Source organism: Mugil cephalus, chromosome 12 (genome assembly GCF_022458985.1).
Source record: "Mugil cephalus isolate CIBA_MC_2020 chromosome 12, CIBA_Mcephalus_1.1, whole genome shotgun sequence".
In the NCBI taxonomy this organism is placed as follows: Eukaryota; Metazoa; Chordata; class Actinopteri; order Mugiliformes; family Mugilidae; genus Mugil; species Mugil cephalus.
This window is the reverse complement of record NC_061781.1, coordinates 16787543-16805891: the sequence shown is the minus strand read 5'-3', so window position 1 is coordinate 16805891 and position 18349 is coordinate 16787543. Positions and strand designations below refer to the sequence as shown.

At 41.0% G+C, this 18349-nt stretch overlaps 1 protein-coding gene and 1 pseudogene across 2 annotated transcripts; one reads left to right on the top strand and one right to left on the bottom strand.

Moving 5' to 3' along the window:
* LOC125017655 overlaps window positions 1–18349 on the bottom strand; it is a 43389-nt pseudogene that overhangs the window by 13690 nt on the left and 11350 nt on the right.
* Window positions 204–6795, top strand: LOC125017650 (V-set and immunoglobulin domain-containing protein 1-like). 2 transcript variants are annotated; one of them, XM_047601061.1, is made up of 7 exons: window positions 204–709; window positions 3129–3467; window positions 3928–4009; window positions 4265–4422; window positions 5309–5400; window positions 5524–5582; window positions 5704–6795. In XM_047601061.1, exons 1-6 carry the CDS (start codon window positions 589–591, stop codon window positions 5545–5547), a joined length of 816 nt encoding a protein of 271 aa, XP_047457017.1. In that variant the 5' UTR covers window positions 204–588; the 3' UTR covers window positions 5548–5582; window positions 5704–6795. The 2 variants fall into 2 exon arrangements, with proteins under 2 accessions (XP_047457017.1, XP_047457016.1); XM_047601060.1 differs by having other exon boundaries at window positions 208–709; window positions 3916–4009.

Genomic DNA, 18349 nt, shown 5'->3' with positions numbered 1-18349 from the left:
AAGGCCTCATATCAACGTCTATTTTTAGAGCAAATCTAGACGATTAAATTATATAATGAATATCGACCAAAAAATAACTGTAAGTTGTACAATGGTGTCCAAATATTGGACTTAAATAATCTGAATAGTCATTGATCAATATACAATAAAGTTTAGATTTAGCCTTGATTTAGACTTTTAATCAACGCCTAAATTTATACAGGGATTAAACTATTAAGTTATCTTTCTATTTTTATGTTGTTTATGTTATGTTAGTATTTTATTGGTAAAGAGTGTTTCAGCTCTTCATTTAATATTGTATTACTTTATTTATCTATTGTATCTACGCTTTCATTTATTTTTTTTTTAATCTACTTGTTTTAATGTCTCAGAAACACAACACCAGTGTTTTATCGTAATCAAGTAACTAAAGGCAAAGTTGCGAAGTTATTCGATGAGCATGACATTTCAAGTTAAGAGTATCGGGAATGACATCATAGATATTTCGGATCCACCCACTATCCACTTCATCTTTTACGTGGGCGTAGTGACGGTCTGAAAGTCACTTACTGACTTCGTGAGTAGTAGTAGTAGTAGAAGAGTGAATGAATGGATCCATGTCCTTTTCTTTTGTCCATTATGGGGAACTTTTTCCTGAACCGTCATTTCTCCGTGAGCTGTAGACTCCTGTTGGTGCTGTCGGTTACACTGATGAGCAGAAACTCCGAAGGTAAACTGCTTATTTTTCATCGTTCTTGCTTCATCGGGTGTAACAGAGATTATTTATTGTAGAGAAAGAAACGCGAACAATGTTTTAAACTTAGTTTCAACACCATTGTGATCATTTAAAGTGACAAAGTCGCAACGTCAGTGTGCAGATTTGGGGTTAATGAGAGATTCAGACACTGTTGTAATGCGCAGTGTGTTGTGTCGGTTAATGATGGGATTTATGAATCTTTGAAGGTAACCGTATCTACAGCCGTTCCTTTTAAAGACCCATTCAAAAGACTGTCTCTTTGTTGCAATCATTTATTATTATTATTATTATTTTTTTAAACTAAATCACGGACAACTCATGTCTCTTTTTTTCTTTCTTTTTATCAAAAACAATCAGCAACCATTCCACAAAGTTGTGTCATATACAGGTGCTGGCCAGTAAATAAGAATATCATCAAAAAGTTGAATTATTTCAGTAATTCCATTCAAAAGGTGAAACTTGTATACTGTATACTTTCCTTCCACACATAGTGATATATTTCAAGTGTTTATTCATTTTCATTTTTATTATTACAACTGACAGCTAATGAAAACACCAAATTCAGTATCTCAGAAAATTAGAATATTCTGAAAAGGCTCAATATAGAAGACACCTGGTGCCACACTAATCAGCTGATTAACTCAAAACACCTGCAAAGGCCTTTAAAAGGTTCCTCAGTCTTGTTCTGAAGGCTCCACAATCATGGGGAAGACTTCTGACTTAACAGTTGTCCAAAAGACGACCATTGACACCTTGTACAAGGAGGGCAAGACACAAAAGTTGATTGCTAAAGAAGCTGGCTGTTCGCAGAGCTCTGTGTCCAAGCACATTAACAGACAGGCGAAGGGACGGAAAAAATGTGGTAGAAAAAAGTGTACAAGCTCTAGGGATAACCGCACCCTGCAGAGAATTGTGACGACACACCCATTCAAAAATGTGGGGGAGATCCACAAAGAGTGGACTGCAGCTGCAGTCAGCTCTTCAAGAACCACCACGAAGAGACGCATGAAAGACATGGGATTCAGCTGTCACATTCCGTGTGTCAAGCCACTCTTGAACAAGAAACAGCGTAAGAAGCGTCTCGCCTGGGCCAAGGATAAAAAGGACTGGACTGCTGCTGAGTGGTCCAAAGTTATGTTTTCTGATGAAAGCAAATTTTGCATTTCCTTTGGAAATCAAGGACCCAGAGTCTGGAGGAAGAGCGGAGAAGCACAGAATCCACGTTGCATGAGGTCCAGTGTAAAGTTTCCACCGTCAGTGATGGTGTAGGGTGCCATGTCATCTGCCGGTGTTGGCCCACTCTGTTTCCTGAGGTCCAAGGTCAATGCAGCTGTCTACCAGGAAGTTTTAGAGCACTTCATGCTTCCTGCTGCTGACCAACTTTATGGAGATGCAGATTTCACTTTTCAACAGGACTTGGCACCTGCACACAGTGCCAAAACCACCAGTACCTGGTTCAAGGACCATGGTATCCCTGTCCTTGATTGGCCAGCAAACTCGCCTGACCTTAACCCCATAGAAAATCTATGGGGTATTGTGAAGCGGAAGATGCAATGCGCTAGACCCAACAATGCAGAGGAGCTGAAGACGACTATCAGAGCAACCTGGGCTCTCATAACACCTGAGCAGTGCCACAGACTGATCGAGTCCATGCCACGCCGCATTAATGCAGTTATTGAGGCAAAAGGAGCCCCGACTAAGTATTGAGTGCTATACATGCGCATGCTTTTCATGTTCATTCTTTTCAGTTGGCCAACATTTCTAAAAAAAAACATTTTTTTCATTGGCCTTTTCAATATTCTAATTTTTTGAGATGCCAAATTTGGAGTTTTCATTAGTTGTCACTTATAAATATCAAAATTAAAAGAAATAAACATTGGAAATACATCGGTCTGTGTGCATTGCATGAATATAATGTACAAATTTCACTTTTTGAATGGAATTACTGAGATAAATCAAGTTTTTGATGATATTCTAATTTACTGGCCAGCACCTGTAGGCCCATGCTTTGGCTTCGTGCCACCTTTGTGGCACAATAATGACTAGGCAGGCTACAAATAACTTCCATGCAAAGCAATTTTACTGTAAATGGTGACATGTGAAAAAAGCTTGGGTAGTTTGCATCTGAGAATGGCTTGCAACTGCAGAGTAGGTCTTATTGTTCACTTAAAAGAGCCGTTCAAAAGATGAAGATGTAGTCGAATCTGTGGCCTGTCTAAATTAAAGCTATGGCCAAGTCACTGTGGTGGAGAATGTGAAATAACTAAATACTATCAGCTGCTGATGCATACAGTACATTCTACTTCATACTAATTTTATAGCAATGAGGCAACGCGCAGTAAACTGGTGAGATGTGATGTGAAAGCCTAATAACATATCCTGTCCTCTACAGCCCTCCAGGTTATTGGTGGAAGCGCAACAGTGGTGAAAGGAGGGACCGCTATCTTACCCTGCAGACTCATTGAGACCTCAGAGACCCTGACTCAGATTACATGGCAGAGGAGAACCAGAGAAAAACCTGAAAATTACGATTTCGTTACAATCCAATCGGATGGACCCCAATATGTTAATGGACCTGATAATCGATTTGAGTTTATTGGGAATTTTTCTGATAAAAATGGATCTCTACAGTTGTCCAATGTTCAATTGAAGGATGAAGGCAGCTACACGTGCATCTTCACTTTGTTCCCCAGTGGAAATCACAAGACAGAGATACCTCTGAACCTGCTTGGTATGATGAAACTTTACAGTTAAAATGTTGTGTTGTTTTCACCTTTTACCTATCCCAGCTGAATGTGTGATTGACTCTTTTCATGTGTGGTGACTATTCTAGTGCCTCCAGTCACAAGCCTGAACAAACGTTTTGAGTCATTTAGTTAATTATCTTTGGAAGCAGTACAAGTGCATAAACACCCTCTGTGCTGTATCAAGTTTACATTTGGTCTGTCTTTTATTAACATTCCAGGAAGCAAGTGATGTCAAATAAGGTTCACTTTTGATTCTTTCACTAATTTTCAAGTAAAAGTATTTAGATAATGCTGCTCATAACATTATGAAGGATTGGTGGCATATAGACTGTATTGTATGTTGCCAAAACCAACTTATGTTTCTGCTCATTTCCGCTCACCAATAGTAAACGTCACAGCTCAAAAAGTCTTTTTTTATTTATTAATTTCCAGTCCCTCCCATAGACGTGATGATCATTCAACGTTCTGAAGACTCCTATGAATGTGTGGCCAACGCCAACCCAGAGGCACATTTCATCTGGAGCAGGTACAGTAGTTTATATATGTGTTTCAGTTAAGACTGTCTTAATCAGAAACAGTATTTACACGATTAATTTCGAAGCATTGTCTTCTTTGTCATTTTCCTAGTCTTTCTACAGTGGTGAAACAGTTGTGGCTTTAGCAAAATGAATTTTGGATTAATTCCCATCAAAAGGCATCTGATGTTGCAGAAACTACATTAACTCAACACCCCCTTTCAGTCTATGTCCATTTTATTCAGAGCCTCGTTTGTCTCCTCCAGGTCTGATCAGTCTTTGCCTGAATCTGGTATTAAAGTTCAGGGTGCAACTCTGCAGTTTGTGAGGAAGACCTCTGATCTGAATGGGCTCTATCAGTGTGAAGCTGTCAACCCATATGGAAGAAAACGTGGAGGTCAGCTCCACGTGTACATGGATTTTGGTAAGATTTGATGTGGATGTGTAGTTTGTTAAATCCTTCTTGATATTTTTTGAATATGTTCTGTACTCGTCTGTTGTATCTAAGGACACATATGATCCTCAAAATGATGACGTCATCATCAGGTGTTTTATTCAGAAACCCCTAAAGCGAAAACTTTTGACAACAGTACTGAACCAGTTTGAGTTTGGATGGAGAGAAACTGAAATAGTGGAAACCGAAGTTTAGACAGTGTCTTTTTTCTGAAATAAAAGAATCTAAAACCATCAATGTTTAAGCCGCTTAGTTTAATTCAATAGTGACTTGAAAATATGTTAAAAGGTTTGTCTTGGCAAAGTCCACTGTAAAACATGAGCATGTTTCATGCCTGAGCTCCTTCCTGTAGAGGCATTCAACACATCTCAGGCTGAGACAACAACACTGAGTACATGAAAATGCAGATCTCAGGGATAGCAGAGGTCGAGTCAACACAGTGAAGTGAATAACTGAATGAATGTTCACACCATCCATTATGAAGGGCACCTCTGAACACAACTATTCAAAACCTTAAACAGGCTCCGTCTTGTGAAGTGTTGTGTTCTTGTTTATGTTTCAGGAGTTTTTTGTGTTTCAGTAACTGACTTGTACAGGAACGTTCACATCCTGAGGGCCAGTGTGTGAATGCAAACATTAGTCCATCTAAACGCAGTCTGTAATATAAAACTAAACACCAAGACAAAAAGGTCTCCAGAATATCCCCAAAGTACATTTAATAATTGTAGTCTGCAATTTTAACCAAGTGAATTGAGAATGAAAACCTACAGATAAGCTGGTTTAATTAGTGACATTAATGATATCAGTATTTCGATCTGAATGTTTTTTTTTAATCTTGTGTTTTTTGTTGCTTCAGGCTCCTACATTGTTGGCTGGATCTTATTTGGTCTTCTGCTTTCCTTGAACATTGTAGCCGTTTCAGTGTGGTACCTTCGTAAACACAACAAGGTACTAACTACAGTCGCCCTCCATCATCAACGTGTGGTGCTACACTATGTGAATCTTTTTCTGTATATTTACAGAAGACAACTATATTAACTATAACTATACTAAATATAACTATATTTGCAGAGACAACTGCAGAAAGGAACATAATTTCAGCATCTTCTGATGATGATAGCGAAGATGAGGTAAAGGAAAGATTGCAGTTTACAGTCATTTTGCTTTTTGGTGTTGGTGTAAATATTCTTTCTGTAATCTGATTAGATGATTGAGATTTTAATCATTGGTTTCTTCTTTTTTTGACTGCAGGAATCACTGACAGAAAGTTGCAGAGAATACAAAGCAAATGTTTGTGGATCATCTGATCAGTGAAGAGGACTGGTGTTGTGTTTCAGTTTATATCCAGGGCTATATTGTTTGATTCCGTTCCTTCAGCTTCAGTTTCTGTGAATATAGTGAACTCTTAAAATGTTGTCGACCAGTGTAGGGGCCTTGCTTCAGGAGGCTAAAGTACATTTTGCTGCTGAAATTGTTCAGTGTTTGTCTTCTGTGAGAAGCACGTCATACAGCCACGTTTTAATCCCGTTTTAGAATAGAAACATTTTATTTTTGATCTAAATATAAATGATTTATTGATTTTCTGATGGGAGTGTTGTAAACCGGGAGCCAGCAGGGTGTGACGGGTCGCCCACTGTCCTTTCTCGCCCTCTCACTGGATCTGACATCATGACGAACACACACAGGCTCCTGTTCGAGGACTGTGAGGCAACTGACTGTTCGCAGGATGCCTTCCAGTCTGTTCTTAGTGTGGGCAAAGGATGCGGTGCACCACATCCACATTACCACATTACCAACCTGTGGCCCTGACACTGGTGATCATGAAATGCTTGGAGAGACTGGTGTTGCAGCATGTCACAGCTTTGACCAGCACCAGTTTACCTACTGTCCAACAGATCCACAGAGGACGTTTTCTCCATCGCCCTCCACATCGCTCTCAGCCACACTGAAAGCCCCCAAACATACATCAGGATGCTGTTTGTGCTTCAGCTCGGCTCAACTTTCACTCCATCAGCCAACTGATCAACAGACCCCAGCATACCAGGATGGGCACCTCCACATCCTCCACCATCCCTAATGCTGGTGTTCCTCAGGGCTGTGTTCTGGGTCCAGTCTTCATTGACCTCCCGAAGTCAAGGACCATACTGCACTCAGGCCCGAGCATAGGTGTGTCTCATCCCAGCACCCCTAAAAATAAGAATTGAAAAAGTGATAAGATGATTGATAAGATGACAAAACCACCTAAGGTTAGGTTAAGAAAGAGTTTCAAATATCATACAGGGACATTTATATACATTATTTGGGAGTTTTCTGTCTTCCTCATTAAACTTTTGGTGAAGTTGATACATGTCGTTCCCCCCTGTCCATCACTCTCTACTTTATATATATACATATATGTAAAAAAAATGCATTTCTTGTTTGAGTGTGTCTGCTGCACCTTAGCCAGTACACATTCTGAATTATACAAGGACAAACAAGGACTTCTGTCTGAGCTGACTCTCAGAAAGACATCAACCACAAGCACGCAAGTCATTCTACAAATGTACAGTAAAAGAAGTACAAAAAAAAAAGTTTCCGAACAACCAAGTCAAAGTCCTGACCTAAATACAACAGCAAGTTGTTCATGTGAGGAAACCAACCAAACACCACCTCAGACCTCAGAAGTTACCTGAGATGTTTAGCTGCTGTTTATTGCTGCACAACGATGTCACACCAGACACTGAAATGAAGGGTTCTTTAACGTTTGGAGCTCACAGATATGAACAAATTATTAATTTTCTTGGCTAAATAAAAAAAAAAAAGAGCATCATATTACCGTTTTATTTGTTTGCCTGGGCTTTTTCTCTACTGATGGGACTTTTTAATGCAGAAAATTATATAAAGTATTTAAACTTACTTAGTACTTTAAATCAGAGCATTTTTTCTAATTTATTATACTTTAAAAACTGTATACAGAATTATAGGAGAATAAATGGTTTACTGCAGGAGAAAAACAGACACAACCGGTAGCTAAATTAAAAAATAAAAATACCAAAACATCTACATCCCAGTCTGTCATTAAAAGAAGACTGTACCAGAGAAGATACAGAGGCTTCACCATATGAAGTAAAACTTTTTGAGCAGTTCTCCAAAAGCCTCACTTGGAAAAATGAAACCAAGACTGAATTGCAGAAAGAAATTTGGACAGCTCATGATCTGAAGGAACATGATGGAATGATTTGCACTGTCATGTTGCCAGAAGTGTTTAGCTTCAAAGAAAATTTAATTGCTTCCCAGAATAGATGCAGTCAAGCAATAAGACAATAAACAGCTCTTTTGAACTGCTGGAGAAAAGGCCCCAAAACTTTGGCAGGGATAGGGTTGCTGTGGCCTCCCAGGTCTTAGGGTCTATGTGGCAATTCTTGAGGTTTGTTGTGATGTTGTCCTTAAACCTTTTCTAAAAGGAAAACTGGGAGGATAGGACTTGTTTAAGGAGGTGAGACTCAGACATTCGGACCACATGACCAGTCCTCTGAAGCTGGTGCTGGGCGATGATGGCAATGATGGCTGTGATGGTGGAGATGTTGGCCCCCTGTAAGATGTTGGTACATTTATCCTCCCAGGCAATAAAAGGGGTGGGCATATCTGATGTTGACTGGAGATGGACAGTGGAACTAATACACTCTTCTTCTATATGTGTTAGACATGGATTGATAGTTTAAGGTGTTACACAGACTTCATTTGTCAAGGGACAAATCAGCGAGAATGTATCAGGGGCTGATCCTGCCCTAGATGTAAACAGGTGTCAGCCAACATATGTCATATGTTCTTGTCTTGTCGGAGGCTGAAAGAGTTCTGGCCAACATTTTTAGATGTTTCTCATCCATTTATAACACTAAAGGGGAGCACTAAGAGATACTCTAAGGTCTGTCAACCTTTTATTTCTTATTTTGAACACGAGTTTACATAAGTTCTAACATAATTAGAAGCCACTCCATTTGTGTTTAATTATTTTTTAAGCAGACTCTGACCCACATAGGTGTTTGTGATGTCTGGTAATAGTATGGTCTGTCTTGTTACTGTTTTGACTGTAGTTCAGACCCGTACTTGTGATGTAAGTGTTGAGTCCTACTGCTTTTACACTTTACACAAAGGTGTGTCAGAGTCAGAATGTGAACACAACATCAAACACACTTGTTCATCTGGCCTTGAGGCATAGACACAAAGAGCTACACTATGGCGGCGTTGTCTTGTAAAAGTTATCTCCTCACCACACATTAAATAAAAACAGTTTTTCATTGTAGGAGATCAACAAAGTGACTTGTCCAGGGTCTACCCCGCCTCTCGCCCAATGCCAGATGGGATAGGCTCCAGCAACCCCCGCAACCCTAGTGCAGGATTAACTCGTATTGAAAATGAGGTGAGATGAAGAGATTAACAAACTGGCATATTTTATGAATACCACTGGGATGAAAACAGGACACGCCTCACCCCCTGCTTCCTCTGTGAAACAATGACCCTACACATTAAACTGCATGTTGATACTGACAAGGTATTTTCTTTCCAGAGGAACCTGGAAAGTTGCCTGACCCAATGATTGCTGTGGCAGTTGGTGTTCCTTGTGTGTGTTTTCTGATATTTGTATTAGTTTTCATCCTTCTCAGAGGACTCTGTCTACAGTTTTTCTATATACTTCTATGTAGAGGCTTCGATCTTCTTCAACATGCACCAAACAGTCCAAAAAGGCAAGACAGTGCCCGCTGATGTCGTCCCTGGTGAACTTGATGTTGCTGTCCACTGCATTGATGTGTTTTGTGAAGGATTCCACCTCCTCTGTTTTGATTTTAACCCAGGTGTCGTCCACATACCTGTGCCAGTGGGTGGGGGTGGAACCTGCAAAGGTGTCCAGAGCTCTGGTCTCCACTTCCCCTTTGTCTCCCTTTGTCAGCTGGAAGGATTGTGATGTCCCGGTCCTTCTGCAGTGGAACACAAACTAGGAGTCATCAGAACTCTCCAGCACCGAGCACAGACTGTACCCACTAGACAGGAGGGCAAGGACAAGCCTCGTTATCCTATTCATAGGATAAGTTAGTCTAGACACACAGTTCCACCCATTCAAGGACAGGTAAGTACCAGCCATTATGGAAATTAGCGACCCCAGTTTCTGGTCAAGCAAGTTTCAGGTAGGTGGTATGCACTGAGTTTATTCCTATTTAAACCTCAATTTCCCACTAGTTTATCAGAACTGAAGAAGCTACTCGGATGAGTGGTGAAACGTCTTCAAGTAATTCTACAAGTCCAGCTGACCTTATTCAACGCTTTTTACTTCTTACTATGACCTGGATGACTGAGAACCCTCACAGACATAAGATACTGGAGAGGCAGGTCTTTGCTCATCTGCGCCCCCTGGTGACCTCACTGCTGGACCCATTTCAGTTCTCCACCCACCCAGCGTTGGAGTGGATGACGCCATCATCTGCCTCCTGCATAGAGCTCTCTGTGATCTGGATCTGGAGAAGGCTGGGAACACTGTGAGAATCATGTTGTTTGTTTTTGCTGTAGACTTCAGACATCTTTTGGCAAGCAGCAATCTTCAGAAAGTCTCAGATGACTCTTAAATCTCCTAATTACAGGAGATAGGAAAGACTGTTTACATGTCCTGCATTCCCTCATTGTGCAACATGTCTAACAGACCTACATCTACCACAAATGTAAGATTTCTGTTGTATTTCATTGTCTATATTTTATAGTTACATAATGTTTATTTTTCTTATCTCCTGTGTGCACTGTCTTTAAATGGTCTACTGCTGTAATATTGCAAATGTTCCTGCTGTGGGATATGTAAAGGATAATCTTATCCTTTACATATCTTAAAAAAAGGTTCATTTCTGATCTTGGAAAACAAAGCAAATACAAACGTCAAAAGTAACAAACGATCAGGGTGGTGGCCGGTCGGGAGGTGAGGGTGATGAGGAGCTCGTCGACAGTCGCCATCTTGTATTTTTAAATAGCTCCCTCTCCGATAGTTATCCAATTGGAAACCCCTAGCCAATCCCACGCCGGCTACGGCCCAAACCAATCTACATAAAATGATGGGAAGAAAAAGAAAACAGGGAGCACACACTCCCGCCAGACAAATTATACGACTTCAGTCGTAACACACAGAGAGTGTGTCGTTTTTAGACTTTAATTATAAGGAGAGACACATAAATAAACATGGAGAGATACATATTAATAACAAAAGGAAGGAACATAAGAAAGTAAAGAAGATAAAGTATTAAATAGCTCCCTAAGACCTACCTGCTTTGAAAATGTCAAATGACCAGTGTGACCATTGACTAGCAATTAAGCTCGTTTATTCAGTCATATAAAAAACCGTCATGCCTTCAAGAGGGAAAGCAAATTTTGCACCTGGTCTTAAAAGGTTAAAGCATCACATGTGTGTACTAGTGTCTTTGTCAGTAGCTTTTGTTTTCAGACTCTGGTAGTGAAGATCCTTTAGACGGCGCTCCCATTTGGGAGTCAGCTGTTTTCATAAGGTCATCAACAAGCACCTTGTGTGGTCTGACAAATAGATTTGAGGTGTTTGCTAGTAAATCACGCTGACGATCTCATTACAAGGTCATGTTCTTCTAAGTACTGGCATCTATATGGATGTTTTTTTTTACATGAACCAGCATCTACATGCATTGCCCCAGTCTGAGCACGCCCTCATGGAAACAGCCAGGTGGTGTTCTTTGTATCCTGGAGTTTTGTGTACCCAACGTAAGAGAGACACACACACTCAGTCATGTGCACATTATATTCCATTATAGGAGCTACAGGAGAAGTGGACAGAGGTCAGCATGGGCACCCTGACTGGTCTGCAGCTACGCATAGGTTCTCAAACTCCTACATTAGCTCTGGGTCAATAAAAAGTCCGATGTGATTGTGACACCACTTAAATCTGTCACTCTCCTGCATCTGTCGCTTCACTCATGAGGCTTTTGATGCGCAGTTCCTGCGCTGCTCAGCATTTCTTGCTGCTTCAAATGATGCTAATCCCAAACCAGCACCCACTGAAAAGGTTGAGCACCCTCTGGGCAGGGACGGGCGATGGCTCCTTCCCGACCCAGGACCTTCTCTCTCCCTCTGATCCGCCGGAATAGAACAGCACCATCTCGGTGTTGCGAGTTCATCAAAATAGGCTTCATATCATGAATTAGAAAACAAATAAATTCTTAGTAAAAATCAGATGTTCAGAAGCAGTGAGCACCCCTATATAGTCAGAATTATATGATCTTTATATGATGGTATTTATTTAATTTGGGCACCCACAGGCAAAAATATAAATCGTCGCCTATGTATCCACTATACATTACAGGAGAGTTTGATGGCCTTCTGTTGGGTGACAGGGGTTACCCATGCCAACGCAGGCTGCTGACCCCTTACCCTGACCCTGAACCAGAGCCCCGACAGAACTTCAACCGGGCACACTGCAGGACAAGAACCCGGGTGAAGATGACCATAGGCCTGTTGAAAGCCCGTTTCCAGTGCCTACATCACCCCTGAGAGGGCCTGTGATTTAATTGTGGCATGTGTTGTTCCTCATAATATCGCCACTATCAGAGGAGAGCGACACCCCGCTCTACAAATTGAAGACGCCAATGATGACCCCATCCACCTGCCAGCTATCCAGGAGTCAGAGAGCCAGCAGTCAGAGACACCACATGTAATAATCACTTCAGAGTTTAAGTCACCATTATCACCACCACAGCAGTGAAATAAAGATATAATACAAATTTCATTTGGTCTTCTTTATTTCCTACAAATTCAAGAGTTAAGATAATTCACCTGTGACCATGCACTCACCTCTAACTTGTGCTCCAGTATTTCAATTTTCAGATCTGTCTTCCTAATCTGACGGTCCAAGTAGAGCATTTCTTTATAAGTTTGTTTTTTTTTCCTAGCAAGTGAATGGAATAAATACATAAGGAGGACATTAAATTATACAGTTGCACATGAATACCACAGAATGAACCTCTGGTGTTCCTCCTCTCCTTGGCAGCTCTCACTATGAGCTGGAGTGTCTAACAACAGGACACAGTGCAGACACCATACCACACAGTGATGCAACTAGTCAGGATGTTCTTATAAAATGTCACAATACACAAACAGCCCTCCACAATCATCTTTGGACACATACTTATTTAAAAAAATCTTCTTTTACAATACAAAATAAGCAACCTGAGAAGATAGGAGGATAGGACACTTTGGCTTCAAAAATAAAACAAAGAACCTGAAAAACATTGAACACCCCTGATTTACATATCATATGCACATTTTTAACACAATGTTGAACATATTTTCAAGTCGTTGGAAACAATAGACGAGTACAGAACATATTCAAAAAATATCAAGAAGGATTTGACAAACTACACATCCAAATCAAATCTTACCAAAATCCATGTACACGTGGAGCTGACCTCCACCTTTTCTTCCATACGGGTTGACAGCTTCACACTGATAGAACCCATTCAGATCAGAGGTCTTCCTCACAAACTGCAGAGTTGAACCCTGAACTTTAATATCAGACTTAGGCAAAGACTGATCAGACCTGGAGGAGACAAACGAGGCTCTGCATAAAATGGACATAGACAAAGACTAAAAGATAAACGAAAATGAAAAGAATGTTATTAGCTCTTAATTGATTGTTTGTCTTGTATTGTTGTGTCCCTTACTGGTTAAAAGCACACTGAACACACATCTGTGAAGCTCATGTAGAAAACATGTTAAATTAAAATTTCTTTAATCTAAAATAACCAACTCTTTTTGCTCAGCTGCTGGTTATAACTAATATTTTTAATAGGGAGTTCTGGTGTTGTGCTCAGTTCATCCTACTCTGTTTCCTTACTCTCAATACTTAGCACTTGGAATATTACAGTACAGACAATGTTGTTGTGTCAACACGAACAACTTGAACAACAGTGAGGAAATTATGCAGTAGTTGGTGAAAGAGGGTGTTGAGTTGTAGACAAAGCAGAAAATGCTCCGAGATAAATCATGTAAACACTGCTTGTTTAAGAGAGTCTTAACTGATGGCTGCTATTTAAACTACTGTACCTGCTCCAGGTGAAATGTGCCTCTGGGGTGGCGTTGGCCACACATTCATAGGAGTCTTCAGAACGTTGAACAATCATCACGTCCATGGGTGGGACTGGAAACAAAAAAAAAGAAGAACAGGAAAACGACTTTTTGAGCTGTGAAGTTGTGTTGGATGTGTTAAAACTGATATTTGTTCTCTGTATCAAACCCATCCCTTTGCGCACACAGATCAAATGTGCACTTTTGGAGAAGACAGCAAACAAGGTGTCAGTTTGTCAGGTTTTGTTGACTCATAGTTTGTCCATGAAGAAGATAAGATGCTAAATACAAAAAGCAAAGCTATCAGCTAAAGAAGCACTTTGATCTACAAGGCTTCTTGTCTTAGTCTAGATGTCGTCATTTTGTCCCATGCCTTTTTTTTCACCTAGTCTAGAACAACCAGGTGGAGTAACACAATGAAGGAAACAATCAAATCACGTGGAAAAAAAACCCTCAAATATTAAGCAAAAGTTAAGTTAATATTTGTAAGCACTGCCACATCTTGTTTTATTTGTGTAGTCCTGGATGTAAAGTAAATTTAACTACTTAAAAAACATAGAAAATGCCACAGTGAGACATAGCGCTGATTTTTGGGAAAATAAATATGCAAGCGCATTCCTACATATTGCTATTGAAAGCACAGGGCGTATGCATTTGTGGTGTCAGCACAAAAAATCCAATATTAGCAAGACACTTATTTGAACTTTTAAAACATTCCACTGAGAAATGAAGGACATGTGACAGGAAAATGAGACTCACATTCTTCACTCTGTTGTGAAAACAGTTTTACTAAACAGTGAGCAGTAATATCTAGACTTCTAAAGGCCTTGTGCGAATAGGAAGTTGGGTTGAATTATGATATTAATACACCATCCAATACTGCTACTGAGCCATTAGAACGTACTGCAGCCACACTAACTGGCTCAATACACAAATATGGAATAGTTAAAATTATTGATTTTTGATTTTTTGATTTTAAATCAACCTTTATTGCTAATTCTTCTATTTACAATTTATCCCATTTCTTTTTCACCAACAAAGTAAATAAAAACCAACAAAAAGTTTGTTAAAGTTCAGGACCAGAGAGTGTCCTCTAACTGAACAAAGGACGTCCTTCACCCCACATGTCCACAAACTCCTGCGTTCATCCAGTCAGTCTGTAAAAGCTGAACTCTGAGTCAAGCTGCCAGCAGCCCGGTCACCATGGACACCACATCCTCTGACCCCTGACCCCTGACCCAGTTCCTCCTGGTCTTCCAGATGTCCCTGAAACAAAGTTAGTCAGCTGGTGGACAGACTTCTGTCTGGGACTAAAAGAAAAAAACAGACCAAACCCCTGAACAGCCTGAACAGAGCCTCTAATCTGGGACATTGGACAAAGAGATGGAGGACCGTCTCTGACTGGGAGCAGAAGGGACAGCCGTCCCCTGTGTTCGGACCAAGGTGCACTAGATATCTGTTTGTAGCTATGGCCCCGTGTACAATCCTGTCCGTTTATTGACGGGAGGTTTGTACAGGGATCCCACGCCAAAAACCCCAGTCCACCTGGACACCTTCAGCCCTGCCAGGGCAAGTTTGACACCTTTACGCTGAGGAAGTAGATGTCTTTCTTCCCCAGATTTTGAGACTCTGGGGTCTTCAGACTCAGCAGGTCATCCTCCTCTGGCTGCTAGCAAACGCTCTGAGGCCTCCTGGCACGGAGGCACAGACCTCCTCCACCAGCCTGAGCAGCACCCTGGTGGACCTGATGCAGAGCAGGTCTGCTAGATGAGGGACAGACGTCTTCATCAAGTGACCCAGCTTCACCAGCCCAGCCTCTCTCAGTCAGACTGCCAGGCTGGCAGAAGACAGGACCTGAGAGGTGACGGTACTATTCCCAAAGACCCACATCCCTGCTGTGGTCCCCGTCTTTTGCCTGTAGCAGCGACTGGTAGAACGATGTTAGTCCAGTTAAATCCACCGACTCAGGTTGGACTGGGAACAAATGTTTGTCATAGCCGAGTCGTCTGCAGTGTAAGTGTCACAAGGCAAGATGTAACGTCCACAAGTCCACACAACGTCCACCCTCCTGCCCTGGCAGATACAGGACAGCAGCTCTAGTCCAGTGCTGCCCAGACCAGAAAAAAGTCCAGGATCTCCTTCTGGACGTTGTTAATCAGGCCTCTTGGTCGCCACCAAGAGCTACAATTAGCTGGGAGGCTAGGAAGAGCTACTATTAACTGGGAAGCTAAGACGAACTACTGCTAGCTGGGAGGCTAAATTTGTTTATTTAAGGTTCATTTTCCGAGTAGAAATGTCATATAGGACAGGACCTTTAAAGATTTATATTTCTAAATAAAAGTTTTCTCATTCACTTCCATTTAGTCAATGCTTGGTTTGGCAGCATCTAGTGGACCATAGAGAAAGTGCATGTTGAGCTACGACGTCTCCTAATTTAATTTCAGAAAACTGGTTACCTTACCTAATAGCAGATTTAGACCAACATAGCAAGGAAGCTAGGAAGAGCTACGGTTAGCTGGGAGGCTAGGAAGAGCTACCATAAGCTGGAGGCAAGAAAGAGCTACAGTTAGCTGGGAGGCCAAGAAGCTAAGAAGAGTTACTACTAGCTGGGAGGCTAGGAAGAGCTTCTCTTAATTTGGAGACTAGATAGAGCCACTGTTAAAAGAACAACATGTTACACTGGGGGAGTTGAATTCAAGAATACAAAGTTTAGATTATGGCTTCATGGAAAGAAACAATAAGCCAGTGACTGTGAGTTTAGGTGGAGAGAGTAATGATCACGGACTGAATGCAGCTCAGTCATGGTGCTTATTGATCTTATTGCACCTCACTGCACCCTATCACACATATTACTGTACGTTATTACAAGTTATTGCACAACTTACTGCAACTAATTGCATATTATTAAACCTTATTGCACCCTATTGCTCACCTTACTGCATATTATTTAACCTTATTGCACCTTATTGCACATCACTGCCCCTGACTGTTTCTTACTGCACCTTATTGCACCTTACTCGACCGTACTGCACCTTATTGCACACATTACTGGACTTTATTGCACCATATTGCATCTCACTGCACACATTTCAGCACCTTATTGCGCCTTACTACAACTTATTGCGCCTTATTACAATGTATTGTATCTTACTGCACCGTATTGCACACCTTACTGGACATTACTGCACCTTGTTGCACCGTACATTGCACCGATTTAGATGATTTATTAAATTACTATATCTTTCTCAGAATGTTTTTTATCAGTTTTTTTTTTCCATTGCATTTTGTTCACTCAGATTTTTAATCTCTATATTCAGAACATGAAGGGAAATTGGCAATAAAGAAATCTTGAATCTTGAAGACTTAATACAAAAACAGACATTTCATATAATGCATAAATTGTTTTTAATAGTTGGATAGTGCCATAATTATGGGCTTTTATTAAGACAGTAGAATCAACCATCTTGAATCTTGAATCCTGACCTCACTGTCGTGGTCACATGCTTCTGTGTTGCCATGGTGATGATGTCACAGAGTCTCTGTGTTGCCATAGTGATCATGTCACTTCTTTTATGTTGTGATGATGTCACAAGATGTGATGGAATCTCATAAGCCACGCCCACAATTAGCAGAGATCAAAGGCACTGTGCCTTTGATCTCAGTGTCACCTGACAGAGACCTTAAATAGGAGCCGATTCATCAAAGAGTCATCCGAGATTCATTAGAGATTCACTAGAGATTCATCAGAGATTCATTAGAGATTCATCAGAGATTCATCAGAGATTTATCAGAGATTCATCAGAGATTCATCAGAGATTTATCAGAGAGAAGAGTTAGATAGTTAAATCGCTTGATCTTCGCTAAAAAAGCAACGCTATTCAGGCAACTTGAAACTTTCAAACCCGTCAACCTACACATCCAAGATTATGTATCGTAATACGACACCAACAACAGTTCCAATGAACAGTGGAAGCTATTCCCAGACAGAGGAAATCCCACAAATCACAATGGACACGGTTCGTCCACTGATTGAATCCTTTTTCAGGAACATCACACCAGATCAGTGGGCATGTTTGAGATTAGGTAAACCAGACGATGTTACCAGTTCTATGCTGGCACAGCTGCTGTCAGACTTGATAGAGCTAATTTCTAAATCATTGCTGGAAAAAATCAAACAGAGGCATCTTATTTCTGAGGAAGCTGTCTTGACCAGTGTGGGTGACACACTTCCTCAAACCTTTGCTCAAGTCCTGGACATTAAAGAAGAGGTCCGCTCTGAGAGCTCAGAGGTGTTGACCAGCTTAATTGCTCAAGACGTAGCTGAGAGCGTCAACTCCATCCTCTCTGCTGGCGAGGACACTGAAGAGCGGGAAGTACAACGACGCGTCACTCCCAAAAGAAGAATTAGACGTATGGTTCGTTACATCAGCAAGATGTTGAAAGAATTTATTGAGATGATGACACACAAACCTCAAATAAATAAGAAGAAAAAGAAAAGTGTGGCCACCCCCCTGGAAGATGAAGACACTGACAAAAAGTCACAAGTTCTGGAGTCTACAAAAACTAAAAGTGGCATTCAATTATTTGACGCATACACCCATGAGACAGCCTCAATAGGAGACAAGGAGAGCTGTAAGACTAAAATAACAGAAACTGACACAGACAGAGAGGAGATTCAAGGAGAAGCAGTCCCAGACTTAGTAGATGAGGATGAAGCTGCTCAGCCTGGAGATGAAGAGGTCCAGACTCCTAAATCCAGGACGTGCAAACTGTCCCTGAAGAGAATGGGGGGCAT